A 22389-nucleotide genomic window follows, 5' to 3' on the forward strand; every position below is an offset into this window, starting at 1 on the left:
TTTTAGGTTTTTATATCAAGTGAAATGAGGCTTGGCACTATCTGGTAATAGAAACAAAGGGTGAAATTCCTACCTTCACCTCCCAAATTCACAAAACAGAACATTTACTGGGATCCCAAATTCAGCAATGGGCATGTTCCCTGGGAACCCCATCTCTATGTGCATCATATTGTGTGTTTCCTCCTTGTGCATACGTTTTTTTGTTTTCTTTAAGAAAAGAGAATACATACTTTTATTTTTTGAAGTTACTGTACAGTTATGCCACAAGGTACTCACAGGAGAATACACTGGCACATTAAGGATTGTTGATAATGGTTGTGCACTTAATAGGAACTACATATTGTTTGAGGGGGCGGGTCAGAATAATTTGGCGATAGTCCCTGGAGTTTGGCTGGGTCAAGGGGATTATCAAGGGTACTGCCTACCTGCAGGGCAGGGTTCCTAGACTTTGTGGGGTGCTGGAATTGTATTGTTAGTCTGTGGTCCCATTATGATCTTAGTAGGTTGTCTGGGTATTTGTGGGAGGTGTCCGAGTTATGTGGGCTGCTAGAAAAGAATTCCATACTGCCTGGTACTTCTTGACTTCCTGACAGAGTCCATGTATTACTTGCTCTGACTAGTATATGTCCCACTGTGGGAAGTATTGAGTTTCACCACAGTGGGAGAAATGCATTTTCTTGCTGTGGCAGTTATGCTAGCCTGTGTATTTCTGGGAGAAGGCGGTGGGGCGGGGACTTACTCTACAGTGGGCAGGGCCAGCAGATGCAGGCTGAGATCTCCAGATTCTGAGGTCCATCATGATTTTAGTGCCTGCCCAGACTGATGCTCAAAATGGTTTAATATGGGGTCATAACCAAAGCATGTGAAGTAATGTGCCCTCTAGCCACAGTCTCTCCTGCAGGCACCTGTCAGAAAGGGTGTAATTTGTGAATGTGAGAAGTATCTGTGGCTGTGCTATCTTGAGGTGACCCCCATCCATTGTACTGTAGTTGTGAAAATATGCTTCCATACTTCTCTTCATATCTTTCTCTGTTATCTCACTGCCTAAGTCCCATGTCAGGCCCTGTTCAAGCATTATGTCATGCTTTGCCGTGAAGACAAACAAGGTACAGAGGGCAGAGATATGTGTGCAAAGATCTGTAGGAGACTGGAAGTGCAATTCGAGAGAGGCCGGTCCATCTTTTTGGAGCTCGGTCAGGTCCTGAACAAAATGCTTAATTTGAATATAGGTTTGAATAGGTAGTAGTGGGCAAGGTAGCATTTGTCTGCAAATTGAGATCACCAGGTCCTTTATTTATTGTTCTCCTTGGCAGTTTGCACTGTGGAGCTCAAGTATGTATGATCTGGATGACTGTCAGAAAGCTTTAACGGTGTTTTCTGTCTTCTGTCCTTAGATCTGGATGGTCTTCTGTGTATGCTATGTTTTGATCCAGGGCCATTTTCTGTTGTGGGTAGTCATGCTGTGCTGGCCTGGTCACTGTCTCAGAGTCATTCTTGAGTGTTGTAGGGCCTGGTCCTACATGGATAGCAGTGGGCTTTGTGCTGCTGTGGTTGCTGGTGTGACCATTGGACTGTCGAGGCGGGGGCAGGGAAGCAAGAGTTTCCTGGGTCACAGTTCGAGAGTTGCAAAGCGCATTTATTGGCTTTCCAGCCACTTTCCTTGGGGCCATGCTGCAGGGAGGCTATACATTCTGTTTTTTATTTTATGGCTTTTTAGATTTTGTGGGGGTGATTTCAGTCAGAAATTAGCATTCAAGTCTGGAGCTATCACCTTAGCACAGAAGTGGGTCAAGAGATGACAATGCCTTGCACATGTGTATCTGTGTGTTGCTGTGTGGGCTTTATGTGAACTAAACAAACGCAGGTGAAATTAGATTTTTACTCAAGTAACCCACCAAATGTTCTACTAAGATGGTTCTTTAATAAATGAAAAATTAATAAAAACTGAAATAGTAAATAGCTGCACTAAACATTAATGTTGCTGTCATCTGATTCAGCAGTTTGTAAAATGAGTTGACACTCCTCCAATGGGGGAAGTGTGGTAGAGCGGGATCCTTGGCCACCACCAGAAAAGGATGTAGACTCTTTCCAAAGTTGTGAAGATGGGGCGATTTAAATAAGTGGGCAGGTGGCCTGTACCTGTACAAGTGCATCACAGACTGCCGGCCAGAAAAGCAGAACTGAACCTTGTTGCCTCAATGGGGAAGTTATAGGCCCTTGGAGGACCAAGCAGATAAGAACTGTTTTTCTTCTTTCAGTCCGAGATGGAGACAAGGACAGGCCTGTAAAAGGTAACCAATCCTCTCTGGAATTTATTATCTATTCTGAAGAAGTATTTTTAGGTCTTTGGGATGCCCAGTACAGAACTCATGCTAGCTCCCAGATGGAGCGGCTTCTGCTGGGCCTTAGGGGGGTCATATTAGGTGGACTTCCTAGGGTGGCCTGGGAGCGTCTGCGAGAGAGGCCCCCAAAGCAGTCTTCAAGGGGAGAGAGGGCAGAAGACTCACCTGCTACCCCTCAACTGGAATTGGGCCAGGTAGCTACTCAAACTACTGAAACAGTGTGGGATTTTTTTTCCTAAACATTAAATGTGAATTTTTAATTAAATTTTAGGGCCTAGAAATTCAGTGCCCTTAGCACCGATTTTGCGGCGCTAGAGGGCCTAGCGCTGCAATTGGCGCCGGTTCCTAAATTGCCTGGGGCCCTTCCGCGGCGGTAGACCGGTAGCGCTGCGCCGGCACCGATGACGTCATCGGTGTGCGCAGCGTCCCGGTTGCCGTGGTAACCCGGCCCCAAGCCGAAATTCAGTTGCGGCCGCCTCGCCAGTGGCAGCCGCAACTAAGACTCCGGCAAACGAGTGTTGCCGGAGTCTGCGCCGGCGCTTTAAGGAGGCGCGGCAGCCGGCCGCTTTCCCGCCGGCCGCCTGCCCGCAGCTCCCTCCCCGGACTTCTCCCCCCCCGCCCCGGAACAGATGCAAGCCCGGCACTTGTCCGAGGTGCCGGGCTCATTTTTGCAGAGATTTGCGCGGGCCGCGGCCGGGTGCAGGCAGCTCCTCCTTAACGGAAGGAGGAGCCCTGCACTTCCCGAGCCTGCCGCACCGCAGCACCGGAATAGCGCTGCAATGCGGCGCGTTGCGCCAGTTTTCAGGCGCTAAAACCCTTCAGTAGCGCCGGCAGCCGTTTGGGCGCGGCGCTACTGAATTTTTGGCGCGCGCAAAGGGACTTAGCGCCGGCGCTAACTTCCGGCGCTAAAGCCCTGGCGCAGCGCAAACTCAATTTCTAGGCCTAGGTGTTTACTTGAGATTTTCAAATTTTATAAAGTTCATCCAAAATTATTTTCTGATACGGCTGTCGATCTAAAGATTCATATGGCGCATGCTGAACTTAAAAATTGTTGCCCCATGCTTTTAGAAACTAATTAAATCTTAAACTAGAATTGTAGGATATGTGAAGTAAAATTTACAAAAATTGACAACCATACATTATAAAAGTTATTGAGTGATCTTAAAACATGGTACTTCAGCAAAAAGACTATCCTGCTCATGTTGTGATAATCATAATATTCATAAGCATTCTAATTAATCTATTTTTGAAATACTCAAATATTTCACAAAGGCCCACCACATAAAATCAGTGGGGATAATTCGCAACTTACTGCTGGAGCATAGACCAGCATTGTGGGTCAGGTGCCTGTTATAGAAATCTCCCACTTCAGCAACACTGGTTTTATGCTCCAGCGGTAAGTTGAAAATTCCTTCCAGTACATCTAATCCTTTATTTCGGTGAGGTGCATTTTACTCACTCAGGTAACCTTGTGACTCCTTCTGCATTGTTGTGATTGGACAGTCTTTATGCGTCAATAACAGTTGCTTCAGCTGTGCCACCTCATTCTTCAAGAGGGAGACCTCATTCTGTAAACACATTTTACGGATATGAGCATTATTTGGAGCCTTTCACTTCTGAGACATCCATTCAAATCCATCCCAAATTGATGGGATGAAAACATCGGGAGCAATTTTAACCCCCAAAAAACGAGTTGGCTTAAGTCAGGTGGGAAGCAAAAATGTAAAAAATCACAAACCTGAACCCAACCCACCTTGAACCCACCCACATCCAGTTTTAACAGGGGAGGGGGGGGCGACCAACCCGCTTCCAGGAAGCGGGTCCCTCATTTCAATATTTTAATGAGGCTCTGTGCCTCAGATGTTTTCTCTGTTCTAGCTTTAACCCTAGCCGGCCAGGTTTCCCGGGCCTTGGGAAACCCAGCAGCTAAAGGGAGGCGAGGACTGCTGTATGGAACAGGTAAGTGCTTGTCCACCACTGCTTGTAGACCAGAAGGAGCAGTAGTGCTTCTCCCTGGCCCACCTACTAAATCTGTTAACCTCCCCAGCAATCGACCACCACCCCACACCCCTGTGATCCGATGTCCTCCATGGGCCCTCCGCAATCTTATCCCCTCCTCCCCTGGTCTCTCCAACCCTCTCATCGATGCCCCCACCCCGACCCCGATCTCTCCCAGACCCCCCAATCAATGTCCACCCCATCTCCTGATCTCTCTGGGCGCCCCCCCCACCCCCATCTGCCCTCTTAATCTGGCTGGTTGCAGCGGGAAATGGAGACAAATAATAGTAATCAGGTTAAATTTGGCAGGACCTGAGAGAAATCCGTTGTTCTGGGTTTCCCGACAGCAAAACTCCACACTGCCCCCCCACACCACCACAGCTCTCGCACCACCTCCCTGTAAATATTGGGGCCATCACATCTGCTGTGTATAAATGTCCTATGTGCAATGAATTATGGCAGACTCAAACCAGTTGCTCAGGGGTCTGGGCTCACAGGACAAAAGTGCTCGATGCTGCCTGAAATTGAATGTTCCATTCCCCAGCAGTAACAATTTAAAATTAAAAATAATTATTTTTGCTGCATAACCCATATAAAATTTCTGCTGTAGATTGATTAGGTGTAGCTAACGATGTACTGAAAGCAGATGATTCATCTGGTCCAGAATAACCAAAACCAACCAAAAGTACCATTCACATGGTCACTGGTACTAGCAAAAATACTACAAGAGTGCATGTGCAAGTACTTGTACAATGATGGTATTACATGTAAAAGAAGTAGTCTTGCACAATGATGTTGGTGGAAATTTTTGCCAGCGGGACGCCTGAGCCATTTTGAGGACCCGGCCTCATTTCAATGCCCTTGGTGAGCTGCATGCCCCGAACGGTGTCCCATTGCAGCTCCCCGGCTCCAGGCTGGCACAATATCGGGCGGGCAAAATGCTGAGGCAGCCAGATAGGTCCAGGGGTGGGGACAAATCGTGGTTGGGATAGCCTGGGGTGGCAGCGGGCAACAATATTCTTGTGGAACACGGATGTGTCATTTTGTACTTAGCTTTTTCAGCCTTTTCTGCTTCACCACCCGGTACAACTGGGCAGAGTGTGAACAGCGCATGTCTCTTGAAATTGCATCAGATGTACGTTATATGGCCCCAAGTCGGATGCAGTAATGAGGCTCTTGCCTAATTCAGGCGGGTGTTGGGCTGCCCAGTGGAAGGCCCTGGAGAAACTGGCAGTGGGCAGCATTGGAACAGGAACAGGGTGGCAAGTACAGCACAGCTATTTCAGAGCCAATAGCGCCCCATTTCGGTCAGATGGTCCGAGTTAAAATTGGCTGTGTTGACTTTATGACCCCGATATTTACTGTTGTCTCCTTAAAAGGTTTCAACAACCGACCCGCCTCCCGAGAGCAAATTGGTCACCCACACCCCCCATCCCACCTTTGTTAAAACCGGAGGTGGGGCGGGTTCGAGGCGGGTTGGATACCGGTTTCAAATTTTCAACTTTTTAAGTTCTGCCCGACCTAAATCCACCAGTTTTTGGGGGTTAAAATTACCCCCTATATATTCGGGTCAAGATGATTGAACTGGCCTTTAGTCCCTTCATTTGCAACTATTCTATTACTGATTACACAATTCTGCTTCTCGAGTCCGTCACAGTATCTACATGTGAGCTATGGGGGCGGTTTGAGGTGTGATGGATGGTATGTGGCCACCAGATGGAGACAAAGTCCCCCTCTTAGTCCAATTCAGGTGAAGGCCACACCCACCTCCAACACACCGGAGGCAAATCTACCCATTAGCTCACTAGTTCAAAAGGCAAACTAGTGCATCCCTTCAGGGCCAGCGCCAGGGAAAGGGGTTCTGAGAGAGGACCAGGCCAGCGCCAGGGAAAGGGGTCCTGAGTGAGGACCAGACCAGAGCCTGAGGAGAAGCCGGGACAGGGACAGGGACAGAGACTGAGGAGAGGGCGAGGGCCAGGGCCTGGGCCTGGGGAGAAAGCCAGGACAGGGCCAGAGCCACCATATGTAATCAACCACCCCCTAGACCGAAGGGTGTGTTGATGCGGGAACAGGAGAACACAAGCACAGTCACAAGATTGGTCTATGAAAAACAGCAATTAGCTGTGTTTTATTTTAGCCAACGGGGAAAAAGCTTCACGTCTGGCAAAATCCAAAACATATGCCAGGGTTACTTTACCACTGGTTCTTTCTCCAAAAACAATAAGCCAGGGTTACTTTACCACTGGTTCTTTCTCCTCAGGCACTGGCCCTGTCCTGGCTTTCTCCTCAGGCTCAGGCTCTGGCCCTGTCCTGGCTTCTCCTCAGGCCCTGGCCCTCTCCTCAGGCTCTGGCCTGGTCCTCACTCAGGACCCCTTTCCCTGGCGCTGGCCTGGTCCTCTCTCAGGACCCCTTTCCCTGGCGCTGGCCCTGAAGGGATGCACTAGTTTGCCTTTTGAACTAGTGAGCTAATGGGTAGATTTGCCTCCAGTGTGTTGGAGGTGGGTGCGGCCTTCACCTGAATTGGACTAAGAGGGGGACTTTATCTCCATCTGGTGGCCACATACCGTCCATCACACCTCAAACTGCCCCCATAGCTCACATATCCCCCCCCTCAGCTCCGACCTCCGGGGAGGGGCGACACTATTGAAGCAGGCCAAAGGGCCTCACATCAGCACCATTACGTTAATATCACGTCATCTTCACATTAATATCACATCATCATTACATTAATTTCACATCATAACCTTAATATCACATCATCATCATCACATTAATATCTCCACCATGTGTTGGAATCATAAAGTTCAAGTCAGTCAGATAATCCTTAATGCCAATTCTTCTCTTTCTTTCCTCATGTTTTGAGTCTCCAGCTTCCATGCTAATACCAACATGATAATATTTTCAGGCTCCACGCCTATATCTTCACAAAACTTTTCCATTTTCCAAAATCTATCAAATTCTGACCAAGCTTCATAGGCACTTAACAGGTCATCTTTCTTGCAAATTTTATCCACAAATTCTATTATTTCTTTCACCTTAATAGGTACAACACTGTTCAAAGGCAGCTCTACAGTCTTCCACAGTTTTGCATACACATTTCTTCCTGGACAAGCTATACTGCTTTCCAAGGTGGGAACCGTTTGTTCCTCCACCATCTCAATAGCCAATCCTGCTGAAATTAACCACTCATTGACCTTGACAATTGGATTATCAGTTTCATCTTTAAGTTCCACAACTAGGAGGTTTTCTTTCTTCTCAACAGTCCTGGATTTCAGACACTTATTCGTCACCAGGTTTTTCATCCTTACTATTGCATCCAGAGACCAGCTATCCGATACAGGTTTCACACCTGATACCCTATAAATGCCTTCACTTTTCATGCCATAACTCTCAATGTAGTCAATTCACTCTCGAAAAACTGCTGGCAGCTGGATCCCATCATACAGCATAGTCCTCTCAGTAGCCTCGGCTAATGGAACCCCAAAGATTGGTCTGAGGGAAGAAGGAGTATCCACCGGAACTGCTTCCTGCTCTGGTGCAGACTTCTTTTTCTTTTTCTTTTTCCACTGCTTAACAACATCTGCTGCGATTATATCTTTGGACTTCTCTTCCTTGGGCTTCTCTTTGACCTTAAAGTCTTTTTCTTTCTTCTTGGAGAAACTAGGCTTTTTGAAGACATGGATACCCTTTGGCCTTTTCATCTTTGATGGGCTCTCTGCTTCATCACCTGAACTGTCCTCTTGGGAAGCCGCATACCCCTCGGTTCTCTTTTCTTTCTTTTTAAATTTGCCTTTATTCTTTGCATGTTCCTTTTCAGTAATTTCTTTGTCAACGTGTTCTCCTGCGTTTCTTGAGATACGTTCCACACAACTTCCACAATTAATCTGGTCAGTGATTGGTACACAGACTTCTTCACTCAGAGAACAAGAGTTTTTATTTTCTACACGATCATGGTCCTTTTCATTATCGGACACTATGTCAACAGACTCATGGAGACCTTCGTGAGGTGGCGAAGGTTCGCCAGTACGATACAGTCCAGGGAATTTTGTAGGACTAATATCGGGTTGGCGGGTGCTGGCGGGAGGTTGATCAGCTGAGGCGTTTAGCCGCTCCCGTAGGTTTTCCCTCAGCAGCTCATTGCCATGGCACTGTTCCTCAAGAATTTTTTTGTATTTGTTCTTGTTGGCCATACTGGCCCTGATAAACTGCTGCAAAAGGGCCTCCATCGCTCCACCAAAGGGTTTTCAAAAATGTGTGCTTTGTCCTCCCAGCCACCAGAGGGCTAAAGCCGCATTCTCCACCATATGTAATCAACCACCCCCTAGACCAAACTTGTGACTGTGCTTGTGTTCTCCTGTTCCTGCATCAACACACCCTTCGATCTAGCGGGTGGTTGATCACACTACCCTAGAGTCTATGCTGACTAAACCAAAACTAAATGTTCTCTTTTTATCTGAACCTCTGAATTTCAAGAGCAAGCAGCTACTTAATAAAATGCATGTTGTAAACTTTAATCAAAGTCATAAGAATCCACTCAAATAAGAGTACACGTCATTTAAATTTCGGCCTCCTCCTGAGGTCCCCACCCCATCACAGAAACAAAGAAACATAGAAGATAGGAGCAGTAGTAGGCCATTCGGCCCCTTGAGCCTGCTCCGCAATTCAATGCGATCATGGCTGATCATCCAAATTCAGTACCCGGTCCCTGCTTTCTCCCCATACCCCTTGATCCCTTTAGCTTTAAGAAATATATCCAACTCCTTCTTGAATATATTTAATGAATTGGCCTCTACTGCCTTCTGTGGTAGAGAATTCCACAGAATTCCTCCTAATTTCTGTCCTAAATGGCCTACCCCTTATCCTTAGACTGTGACCCCTGGTTCTGGACTCCCCGACCATCTGGAACATCCTTCCTGCATCTAGTCTGTCCAGTCCTGTCAGAATTTTATAAGTTTCAATGAGATCCCCTCTCATTCTTCTAAATTCCAGCGAGTACAAGCCCAATCGACCCAATCTCTCCTCATACGTCATTCCTGCCATCCCAGGTATCAGCCTGGTGAATCTTCACTGAACTCCTTCCATGGCAAGAACATCCTTCCTCAGATAAGGCGACCAAAACTGCACACAATACTCAAGATGTGGTCTCACCAAGGCCCTGTACAACTGGAGCAAGACATCCTTGTTCCTGTACTCAAATCCTCTCGCTACGAAGGCCAACATATCATTTGTCTTCTTAACCGCCTGCTGCACCTGCATGCTCACCTTCAGCGACTGGTGCACACGGACACCCAGGTCTCGTTGCACTTCCCCTTCTCCCAATCTATTGCCATTCAGATAATAATCTGCCTTAACAACAGAAAATGCTGGAAATACTCAGCAGGCCAGGCAGCATCCGTGGAGAGAGAAACAGGGTTAACGTTTCAGGTCTGGGACCCTTCATCAGAACAAGAAAAGCTGGAAATGTAACAGATATTAAGGAGGTGCAGAGACGGGGGGGGGGGGGGCGCGTTTAGGAGGGGAGGAAGGAATTGAAAGAACATGCTGTGAAAATGTTGCAAATGGGAATGGCAAAATCATACTGCATGAAAAATGGGGGCAGGGATTATTATCTGAAATTGTTGAACTCTACGTTGAGTCCGGCAGGCTGCAAAGTGCCCAATCGAAAGATGAGGTCACATGGTCCATCTCCGACTCTTCCCTTCCCTTCCTTGACTTCTCCGTCTCCATTTCTGGCAATCGGCTTTCGACAAACATCCACTACAAGCCCACCGACTCCCACAGCTACCTGGACTACACTTCCTCCCACCCTGCTTCCTGTAAGGACTCTATTCCATCCTCTCAGTTTCTCCGTCTCCGCCGCGTCTGTTCTGACGATGCCACCTTCCATACCAGTGCTTCCGACATGTCTTCCTTTTTCCTCAACCGAGGATTCCCCTCTACTGTGGTTGACACGGCCCTTGACCATGTCCGTTCTATTTCCCGCACTTCTGCTCTCACCCTTTCCTCTCCCTCCCAGAACCATGATAGGGTTCCCCTTGTCCTCACCTTTCACCCCACCAGCCTCCACATTCAACGGATCATCCTCCGCCATTTCCGCCACCTCCAATGTGATCCTACCACCAAACACATCTTCCCCTCACCTCCCCTTTCAGCATTCCGAAGGGACCGCTCCTTCCGCGACACCCTGGTCCACTCCTCAATCACCCTCAACAGCCCTTCTCCTTCACCTGGCACCTTCCCGTGCAAACGCAGGAGATGCAACACATGCCCTTTTACCTCCTCCCTTCCCACTGTCCAGGGCCCCAAACACCCCTTCCAGGTGAAACAGCGATTTACTTGTACTTCTTGCAATTTAATATACTGTATTCGCTGCTCACGATGCGGTCTCCTCTACATTGGGGAGACCAAACGCAGATTGGGCGACCGCTTTGCGGAACACTTCCGTTCAGTCCGTAAGGGTGACCCTGAGCTTCCGGTCGCCTGTCACTTTAATTCTCCACTTCACTCCCACTCTGATCTCTCTGTCCTCGGCCTCTTACACTGTTCTAATGAAGTTCAACGTAAGCTCGAGGAACAGCACCTCATCTTTCGATTGGGCACTTTGCAGCCTGCCGGACTCAACGTAGAGTTCAACAATTTCAGATAATAATCCCTGCCCCCATTTTTCATGCAGTATGATTTTGCCATTCCCATTTGCAACATTTTCACAGCATGTTCTTTCAATTCCTTCCTCTCCTCCTAAACCCGCCCCCCCGTCTCTGCACCTGCTTAATATCTGTTACATTTCCAGCTTTTTCCAGTTCTGATGAAGGGTCCCAGACCTGAAACGTTAACCCTGTTTCTCTCTCCACGGATGCTGCCTGGCCTGCTGAGTATTTCCAGCATTTTCTGTTGTTATTTCAGATTTCCAGCATCCGCAGTATTTTGCTAATAATCTGCCTTCCTGTTTTTGCCACCAAAGTGGATAACCTCACATTTATCCACGTTATATTGCATCTGCCATGCTTCTGCCCAATCACCCAACCTGTCCAAATCATCCTGGAGTTTCTCAGCATCCTCCTCACAGCACACACGCCCGCCCAGCTTTGTGTCGTCTGCAAATTTGGAGATATTACATCTAGTTCCCTTGTCTAGATCATTAATATATATTGTGAATAGCTGGGGTCCAAGGACCGATCCCTGCGGTACCCCACTAGTCACTGCCTGCCACTCGGAAAAAGACCCGTTTATTCCAACTCTTTGCTTTCTGTCTGCCAACCAGTTCTCTATCCAAGTCAATACCTTGCCCCCAATCCCATGTGCCTTAACTTTACACGCTAATCTCTTATGTGGGACCTTATCGAAAGCCTTCTGAAAGTCCAAATACACCACATCCACTGGTTCTCCCTTATCTATTTTACCAGTTACATCCTCAAAAAATTCCAGTAGATTAGTCAAGCACGATTTACCTTTTGTAACTCCATGTTGATTTTGTCCGATCCTGTCACTGTTTTCCAAGTGCTCTGCTATTACATCTTTTATAATAGACTCTAGTATTTTCCCCACTACAGAAACCAGTCTTCAGTCAATTTGATTCACTCCACGTGATATCAAGAAACGGCTGAGCACACTGGATACAGCAAAGCCTATGGGTCCCAACAACATCCCGGCTGTCGTGCTGAAGACTTGTGCTCCTGAAATAGCCACGCCTCTAGCCAAGCTGTTCCAGTACAGCTACAACACTGGCATCTACCCGACAATGTGAAAAACTACCCAGGTATGTCCTGTCCACAAAAAGCAGGACAAATCTGATCCAGCCAATTACTGCCCCATCAGTCTACTCTCAATCATCTGCAAAGTGATGGAAGGTGTCGTCGACATTGTTATCAAGTGGCACTTACTCGTGAAAAGCCTGCTCACCGATGCTCAGTTTGTGTTCCGCCGGGACCACTCGGCTCCAGACCTCATTACAGCCTTGGTCCAAACATGGACAAAAGAGCTGAATTCCAGAGGGGAGGTGAGAGTGACTGCCCTTGACATCAAGGCAGCATTTGACCGAGTGTGGCATCAAGGAGCCCTAGTAAAATTGAAATCAATGGGAATCAGGGGGAAAACTCTCCACTGGCTAGAGTCATACCTAGCACAAAGGAAGATGGTTGTGGTTGTTGGAGGTCAATCATCTCAGCCACAGGACATCATTGCAGGAGCTCCTCAGGGCAGTGTCCCATCTTCAGCTGTTTCATCAATGACGCTAATGATTAAGCAGTATTCAGTTCCATTCACAACTCCTCAGATAATGAAGCAGTCCATGCCCGCATGCAGCAAGACCTGGACGACATTCAGGCTTGGGCTGATAAGTGGCAAGTAACATTTATGCCACACAAGTGCCAGGCAATGACTATCTCCAACAGGGAAGAGTCTAGCCACCTCCCCTTGACAGTCAACAGCATTAACATCGCCGAATCCTCGACCATCAACATCCTGGGGGGTCACCATTGACCAGAAACTTAACTGGACCAGCCACATAAATACTGTGGCAACAAGAGCAGGTCAGAGGCTGGGTATTCTGCAGCGAGTGTCTCGTCTCCTGACTCCCCAAAGCCTTTCCACCATCAACAAGGCACAAGTCAGGAGTGGGATGGAATACTCTCCACTTGCCTGGATGAGTGCAGCTCCAACAACACTCAAGAAGCTCAACACCATCCAGGACAAAGCAGCCCGCTTGATTGGCACCCCATTCACTACCTTAAACATTCACTCCCTCCACCACCGGTGGGTCAAAATCCTGGAACTCCCTCCCTAACAGCACTGTGGGAGTACCTTCACCACAAGGACTGCAGTGGTTCAAGAAGGCGGCTCACCACCACCTGCTTAAGGGCAATTAAGGATGGGCAATAAATGCTGGCCTTGCTAGCGATGCCCACATCCCGGAACAAATAAAATAAATAACTAAATAGATTTCAGTAAATACACAACACAACATCAGCAGTCAGACTTGAAGTCGTTTGATGTTGGTGGTTTATTTTCTGAATGTCACTTGTAGCCTTGTGAAGCAGCAGAACAAGTTTTGAATCTTAATGTTAGTGTTACTAAAAGACTCAGCAATGTCTTCGCTATCTCTTGAGCTGAAACTGTGCTGTCATATTATTAACAAATGTGTTGAGGAGTTTGGATGAAAATCATTTGTCCACTACTTTCCCAAAGTCGTTAGCTTATTATTTGAAATGGGGTGATGTGTTCATTAAATAGCAGGTGGAAGATTTTCATGTGAATGGGATTGTTTGCAATATTGCACAGTCCAACTTTAACAATTTTGTGCAGTTTATGAATTAATTTAGAGAATGGAAAAAGAAATGAGAGACGTGACATAAAATGTTTGTAGAATAATAGAAAATGACAAGTGCTGTAATGTTACGCTGAAATGTATTTATTTAAATTATGTGCAATTTTGGTGATAAAATACCTGCGGGAGCAATAAGGAATAATCATACATTTGCCATAGGTAGAATCAGAAAATGGCATGAAATATTATAATGCAAATGGTATAAAAATCATTTTTCAGGAAGGCCCTGCTACTATGATTTGTAGGAAAGCATCATACCTGAAGTTGCATGTTTGTTTGTGTGAGTTCCTCTGCTTTCTTTTCCAGTGACAGCACCCAAACTTTTCTCTTCTGCCTACAGCGCGTTGCAGCTGCACGATTTCTTTCGAGAAACTTCCTCCGTCTTTCATCAGGGTCTTCATCCACAACCCTTCTCCTGCGGCCCCCACTGGTTGGAGTTGGGTGCCCTGATTGGGGAGACTGCATCTGTTGTGCTCCAGGCGAGACCTACAAGAAAACATCAAATATAAATTATTTTTTGCTTTAAATAAAAAAGTAGGATTAGCACAAAGCAAATGAGTAAATATTTTCAGTCAAATAAATTCCAACTAATCAGACCTATCAGCTGTCCTACATGAGGTAGAAATCCCATGAATGAGATTGCAATCTCACACTTGAGAATTTCAATCCCATGCTAATGGTGGCCTCCTTTTTCCACAATATACAACAGCACAGAAAAGGCCTCATTTGTAATGGAAGCCACTCTGCACTTTATGTGGGAAATCACGTGTGCATGGATCCCACAGCTGGGGGTGCTCATGGACAGGAATCCATTCAAGAGGGAGCAGGAACATTCTGTACCTCTTCCACACTCCCTGCTACCCCCCTCCTCCACTCCTCCCTACCTCCCCCACCCCTCCCACCCAAATCCAGGAAATACAGTCATCCAAACACTCCAAACTCAATCATCAGGATTTTCCACTTTGAAATCCATAACATTTTAAATATTGTTGGCAGATCCACTGCCCCCGCACGCTCCCTCTCTCCTATCCCTGCCCCCGCACCCTCCCCTCTGTCCCATCCCTGCCGCCGCACCCTCCTCTCTCCCATCCCTGCCCCCGCACCCGCCCCTCTCTCCCATCCCTGCCCCCGCACCCTCCCCTCTCTCCCATCCCTGCCCCCGCACCCGCCCCTCTCTCGCATCCCTGCCCCCGCACCCTCCCCTCTCTCCCATCCCTGCCCCCGCACCCTCCCCTCTCTCCCACCCCTGCCCCTGCACCCTCCCCTCTCTCCCATCCCTGCCCCTGCACCCTCCCCTCTCTCCCATCCACTGCCCCCGCACCCTCCCCTCTCTCCCATCCACTGCCCCCGCACCCTCCCCTCTCTCCCATCCACTGCCCCCGCACCCTCCCCTCTCTCCCATCCCTGCCCCCGCACCCTCCCCTCTCTCCCATCCCTGCCCCCGCACCCTCCCCTCTCTCCCATCCCTGCCTCCCACCCTCCCCTCTCTCCCATCCCTGCCCCCGCACCCTCCTCTCTCCCATCCCTGCCCCCGCACCCTCCCCTCTCTCCCATCCCTGCCTCCCACCCTCCCCTCTCTCCCATCCCTGCCCCCGCACCCTCCTCTCTCCCATCCCTGCCCCCGCACCTGCCCCTCTCTCCCATCCCTGCCTCCGCACCCTCCCCTCTCTCCCATCCCTGCCCCCGCACCCGCCCCTCTCTCGCATCCCTGCCCCTGCACCCTCCCCTCTCTCCCATCCCTGCCCCTGCACCCTCCCCTCTCTCCCATCCACTGCCCCTGCACCCTCCCCTCTCCCATCCCTGCCCCTGCACCCTCCCCTCTCTCCCATCCCTGCCCCCGCACCCTCCCCTCTCTCCCATCCCTGCCCCCGCACCCGCCCCTCTCTCCCATCCCTGCCCCCGCACCCGCCCCTCTCTCCCATTCCTGCCCCTGCACCCTCCCCTCTCTCCCATCCCTGCCCCTCTCTCCCATCCCTGCCCCCGCACCCGCCCCTCTCTCCCATCCCTGCCCCTGCACCCTCCCCTCTCTCCCATCCCTGCCCCTGCACCTCTCTCCCATCCCTGCCCCCGCACCCTCCCCTCTCTCCCATCCACTGCCCCTGCTCCCTCCCCTCTCTCCCATCCACTGCCCCCGCACCCTCCCCTCTCTCCCATCCCTGCCCCCGCACCCTCCCCTCTCTCCCATCCCTGCCTCCCACCCTCCCCGGACAGTGGCAGAAATCCCGGGGGGAGGAGGAAGGAAATGACCTTCGAAGCCAGCCGATAGCTAGCAACAAATGTTTTTCTTTGGAAATATTGTCAAAGGCAGCCCTCTAAATTTTAAATATTCTCCCCCATTGCTAAAGCAACCCTGTACATAATTTGCAACTGGTTTGAATATGTCTGGTCATATTAGGGTGGATATATTTTATCCCCATCACATCTGCTGGAAAAACCCACACTTGTTGGGAATCCAGTGGAGCTGCTCCCAGACTCACTTCCTACCCTGTCTACTGGAGTTATGCCAGGGAGTTAGTGTAACTCCAACAAAAAATCTTGCCCAATGTTTGTTTAAGGAGTGTAAAAGGAGGGCTGTGATTGCAGATGCAGAATGTCGACTCTTTTCCATCTACTGAAACTAATAAGCGTGAATAGTGAAAAGCGAGAAATATATGAGTCATTTATTTCCATCAAATCTAACTTCAATCCTGATACATGTCAACTCTCTCCCTATTAAGAGTAGCACGCTTGTTAGCTGTAAATTCATTCAATGGAGTGTGTGAGTTTTTTCAGGTGAGGAGGGCTGACATCGGGAGTCAAGCTGGGTCAGTAGAAATGGCTGATATGCAGACTTGCAAAATCTTAATTAATTTATTTTAATTCTCTTTTGCTGATTCCACACTTGGACAAAATATATTTTTGTCAGTTTTGCTGGTTATGCGCCAATTTAGATGCTTGAGAAGTGTGAAACAGCATTATTTCAACTCCCGCACTTCTGCCCTCACCCCTGCCCCTCCCTCCCGAAACCACAATAGGGTTCCCCTTGTCCTCACCTTTCACCCCACCAGCCTCCACATTCAACGGATCATTCTCCGCCATTTCCACCACCTCCAATGTGATCCCACCACCAAACGCATCTTCCCCTCACCTCCCCTTTCAGCATTCCGTAGGGACCGCTCCCTCCGAGACACCCTAGTCCACTCCTCTATCACCCCCAGCACCCCTTCCCCTTCGCCCGGCACCTTCCCGTGCAAGCGCAGGAGATGCAACACCTGCCCTTATACCTCCCCTCTTCCCACTGTCCAGGGCCCCAAACACCCCTTCCAGGTGAAACAGCGATTTACTTGTATTTCTTGCAATCTAGTATACTGTATTCGCTGCTCACGATGCAGTCTCCTCTACATTGGGGAGACCAAATGCAGATTGGGTGGCCGCTTTGCGGAACACCTCCGTTCAGTCCGTAAGGGTGACCCCGAGCTTCCGGTCACCTGTCACTTTAATTCACCGCCCCATTCCCACTCAGACCTCACCATCTGCGGCCTCTTGCATTGTTCCACGGAAGCTCAGCGTAAGCTCGAGGAACAGCACCTCATCTTCTGTTTAGGCACTTTACAGCCTTCCGGACTCAATATCGAGTTCAACAATTTCAGATCATAACCTCGGCCCCTATCATATTTATATATTTTCTATCCACACTTTTGGTTTGTGCCTTTTCTCTTTTTTTTCTCTCCCACATGGCAGCTGTCTTTCATTCTGCTAGCGCATTTCACACTTCATCTAGAGCCATTGTCTGTTTCGTAATCTGTCCTATTACCATCTCGTCTTGCCTTGAATATCTCTTAATGTCTCTTTACTTCTCACAGACCTTCCCTTTTGTTCTTTCATCCCCTCCCCCATTTCCCAGCCCCCAACTTGCTTTTTCATCTGTTTCATTTCCTGCTTTTTTTCTCAGTTCTGAAGAAGGGTTTCGACCTGAAACGTTAACTTTGTTTCTCTCTTCACGGATGTTGCCTGGCCTGCTGAGTTTTTCCAGCTTTTTCTGTTGTTATTTCAGATTTCCAGCATCCGCAGTATTTTGCTACCATATTTTTATTATTTCAACTGAGTCGCGACTGGCCATTACCGTCATTAAATTTGTATTTTGTCAAATTAATGGGAGGAAAATGGGTGCAAATTGCCACTTTGATTGGTGGGTGTTAAAATGGTGAAATAATCATGTAAGAAAACTTATTTTTAAAACAGGAAAATCTACCTATTGTTAGCTAGTTAACCTCCTCAGTGTATTGGGTATACGCAAGGGTAAATTGATTGAGGTGAGGCTGCCAGCACAGAGCCTTGCTAAATGGGAATGCAGATCAGAGAATTAGGCGTTAAGTTATCTCCAATTTGCACTCCTGTCTATCATTTCTCTCTGCTGGAAGCTTTGCTGCACTAAATTTACTCTTTAATCCTAAACAGCATCGCCAGAAACAGCTCCTATAGAGAATTTACTCTGCACACTTAGTGTAGTGACATCAAAAATGTGTTGGTGACTATTATAGTTTCATAAAGGGTAGAAATTGGTATGTGTTGCTCCTGTCTTACGGGTGTAAAACGGTTGCAAAGCATATCAATTTAGCAGTGGGATTAAATTATGAGGACAGGTTGCACAGACTCGGCTTGTATTCCCTTAAATACAGAAGATTAAGGGGATGATCTAATTGAGGTGTTTAAACTGATTAAAGGATTTGATAGAGTAGATAGAGAGAAACTATTTCCTCTGGTGGGAGAGTCCAGAACAAGGGGGCGTGAGCGTAACTTTAAAATTAGATCTACACTGTTCAGGGGTGATGTCAGAAAGTGCTTCTTCACACAAAACATAAAGGAAATTTGGAACTTTTTCCCAAAAAGCTGTTGAGGCTAGGTCAATTGAAAATTTCAAAACGGTATTGATAGATTTTTGAAATAACAACAGAAAGTGCTGGAAACACTCAGCAGGTCAACAGAAACAGAGTCAACGGGGGAAATTTTCCCAGCCCTGGGGAGGCGGGTATGGAGGTGGGACTGCCAGGAAAATGGCAGAAACTGGGAGCGGGTACCGACCCCGCTCCCAACCCGCCTCCGTGCCATCTTCCCAGGAGGCGGGTCTCTGACTCGTGCAGGGACCCGTCTCCTCGAGGCGGGAAGGGGAGTAGAGCCAATTAACTGCCTGTTAATAGGTAGTTAACAGGCAGTTTTGAGGCTTATCCCCATTTTACTCCTGCGAACCTCGCCAGGGTCACAGAGGCGAGCAGTGGGTCGGCGGGGGTGAGAGGGATCGAAAAGTCCGCTGTAGAGGTGAGTGATGGGTGCAAGTGTGGAAAGGTAAGTATGAGAGGTGAGTGTAATGTGTTGGAAAAAGTTTCCTTACCTTTGTTTCTCTCTGCAGGCTTCAACCCTTGAGGATCCGGAGGTGCCTCATCTCAATGGCAGAGATGACAAAATGGCTGCTGCATTTTCAGATGCAGCAGCCATCTGATTTCTGCTGAGGAAAGAGGTTTTGGTGAGCCTTCTGTGCAAGGGCTCACCTTAGAACAGAGATTGTCAGTGTTTGACAGCTTCTCAAAGCTGTCAAACGCTGACAATTCATCTGTCAAATAATTTTCAACAGATGAAACGTCATACGCTGACGTCCTCTGTCACCGGCTTTCCCTTAATTGGCCAGTAAGCCACAAGGTCAATCAAGGGAAAATAGCGTGGGTTGGACAGATGTCATTGGGGGCGGGACTGAAAATTGAAAACCAGCAGTCCCGCCCCCAACGCGCCCCCATTGACAAAATCCAGCCCAACGTGTTTCTCCTCCATTTGATGCTGCTTGACTGGCTGAGTGTTCCCACCACTTTCTGTTGTTATTTCAGATTTCCAGCATCCACAGTATTTTGCTATTGATAGACTTTTGTTAGGCGAGGGTATTAAGGGTAACTGAACCAAGATACAAATCAGCCATGATCTAATTGGATGGCAGAACAGGCTCGAGCCGTTCAATGTTCTACTCATGTTCCTATGTCCTGGGCGGCTGCCTAGAATAGTCATTATGTCCTTGAATATGTTAATTAAGAGCTTAACACCTGTTGAAGGACCCTTGTGTAAAGTTCATTACCGATGAGTGGGGCCGGTGTCGGGCCTGTCCTGCTCAGGATTCTTCAATGGCCCCAGCAGCTGCCAATGGCAGGTAAGGTTCTTAAGTGCTCCACCCAACTCAACAGTCCTGGCGATTCCACCCCCCACCTCCCACTCCAGTTGCTTGCTCCATCGTCCCTTCTCCCGGAATGTACCTGAGGGCTACTACTGGGGGAGGTGCTGACGAGGTCCGAGGATCAATTCCTGGCACTGCCTGAGCCTCTTGGTTCAGGCACGTGCTAACTCTGCAGCACCGAGTCTGGGCCCAGATATAGATCTACCCCTTAGATATCTTTAGAAAGCATGCACTTGTAATTTTGTTAGAAACACCAACTAGAGGAAATCTTCATGAACCCCGACAATGATGTTGCTACACAAAATAACCAGAGAAATTCTTCCCTACAATTTTATTAAGAAGCATCTCCATGCATGAAGTATATTACAAAAATGTTCACATTTTATTTTTCTCTAATTAGTGAAGAAGATCCCTATTGCTGTGTTATTGACATCAAGTGATAGAAAACAGAAGATATGATCATTGCTTGTTTCTGCATCATTTTCCATTTCACCCAGTGGTACAACCATGAACCTGTAATACAGTCTATAAGCATCCTTCGATGATTTACCTGATGTTGTGCTCCTGTGGGTAGAGGTTGCAGCGGAGGGGTCTGGTGCTGTGGCGGGTGTGTGTGTAGGTGTGGATGAGAATGGGGGTGGCTTTGCTGGTGATGGTGAGGATGATGCTGATGTGGGTGCGGCTGATGCTGATGTGTGAAGGAGTGGTGAGGGGGAGGCTGGTGCGGATGTGAGTGCATGTGATGGTGTGGTTGTGGTGCCTGCTCCTGCCTGGATGTCATCATCTCCATTACTTGACCCATCATGTTCATATTTCCATTTGACAAAGCCGTAGGGTGCTGACTCAGTGCTGCTTTAAGCCGCTGCAAAGAAAACAAAGCAAAGAATGCTAATTAAAACCTCATTGCTTTTCAAATTTGCCATATTGAAGATGTTATACACATTCTCTCCCCAGTATCCAAAAACCCCAGATGTCAAAGTAAACGGCAGAAGTCATGCTGGTATTAAAAAGCATGTAATCATACTTCATTACAAGATTAATGCTTTGCATTTCATTGACTGGCATCTATGCTTTTTTTTAAATGTCCCTTTTTCAAAGATTTTCTTGGTTTTAAAAATTCCGAGCCAAACCATTTTCTTTTTAATGTCACTACAGCAATAATCATTACAATCAACAAAACAAAATGCAGCCTTTCATATGTATTCATCTTGTCTTCTTGAGCATTAGGATTTAAAAAGGAACTCTCCAAATGTGTTCAATAATGGTTTGTGGTGATGAAAGAACAAACTTGCATCTTTTTGTATTTTGGGATATAATGGCAATGGATACTGCTCTTGGAGGGCAATAACTTTTTCATGCTGGCAATAAACCTATCCTCCCGCTGCTTGGTGCACTTTGGTTACCAGTACATTAAAGTTTTCAAATAACTGCCGAGCAGAGGTCTGGCAGTGATTAGGCCACAACAGAACAATGCTGCTACTGAAGAGGTGGCGGGAAGACTGCCTGAACAGTAAGCGAGGTCAAGTTGAAACAAAGGAAATTTCTTTGTTGCAACCCCTCTCCCCCAGGAATGCCACTTAAATACACAGCTGGAATTACGCCTCTCGAGGACAGAGCTCCAGCTGTGGGGAACAAATGACAAGGCTTATACCTACGGCAATTAAAACTGGAAATTCAGTTTTGTACACTTACTACCTATGGGAATATCAAGACCAATGTGTGCAGTTGCATAAATAAAACTCATTTAGGTCAACGAACACTGCTACTTTGCAAAAATATTATATATTCATATGCACACTGAAATTAGTTGCTGTTTCTAATAGTTTATTAGAAGAAAACAGTCATATTTCATATTCTTACAATAGATAACTGAAACTGAGCAATGATATACTGCAAAAATGAATCAGTGACATGACGCTGCACAATTCACAAACCAAGAGACAGAGATACCAATACTGAAAATGTCAAAATACAAATTATTGCTATAAAATTGGGATCCTGGATAATGAGGATATCTGTGCCCAAAGACGGAAACCCTAGGATTACGAGAAATTGTTCCTTGGGTCTCATTGTAAAAGTAGCGGTGAGCTGCTGGTGCCAATCAGGTGACCCAATGCAACTCGCTGCGCCGTTCTTCCCAATTTCGTCCATCTCGGACAGCGAGCTGGTCTGCAGGTAAGTGCAGGGGTAGGATGGCAAACGGGCGAACGTGGGCCTGCAGTATTAATGTGGAGGAGGCGCTGTAAATTCATTGCAGTGCAAGCCGACTAGTTTTTACAATTTTAGCTAATGGGTCCCAAATGGGTGCTGGAGCCTCATTTCAACATTAAAATGAGATCTGCGCTTGTTTCAGGTGGCTGCCAGGGCTGCCTAAAAAAAGTCCCCAATAAATTTAGCACTGAAAAATTCATCATTGTTGCACCCGCTTTAGACCCGAAATCGGGGCAAAATGCCTTCTAATTGCTACCCCAAAGTTGCCGTATTAAATACAGAAAGATTGCATCTCTGCAAAGGGTGACCTGTGCAATCTGTAT

At 47.6% G+C, this 22389-nt stretch overlaps 1 protein-coding gene across 1 annotated transcript in view; it reads right to left on the reverse strand.

The window, feature by feature from the left end:
• Nucleotides 1–22389, reverse strand: part of creb5b (cAMP responsive element binding protein 5b) — a 665061-nt gene that overhangs the window by 8020 nt on the left and 634652 nt on the right. Inside the window, exons 10-12 of the mRNA XM_085988619.1 lie at nucleotides 20406–20717; nucleotides 13921–14148; nucleotides 3802–3910 (exon numbers count right to left, since the gene is read on the reverse strand). Of these exons, the coding sequence (XP_085844745.1) occupies nucleotides 3802–3910; nucleotides 13921–14148; nucleotides 20406–20717 (649 nt within the window). The remainder of the gene's footprint in view (nucleotides 1–3801; nucleotides 3911–13920; nucleotides 14149–20405; nucleotides 20718–22389) is intronic.

The sequence above is a fragment of the Somniosus microcephalus genome, chromosome 5 (assembly GCF_052327205.1).
Source record: "Somniosus microcephalus isolate GS21.2 chromosome 5, FLI_Smic_1.0, whole genome shotgun sequence".
NCBI classification, from domain to species: domain Eukaryota; kingdom Metazoa; phylum Chordata; class Chondrichthyes; order Squaliformes; family Somniosidae; genus Somniosus; species Somniosus microcephalus.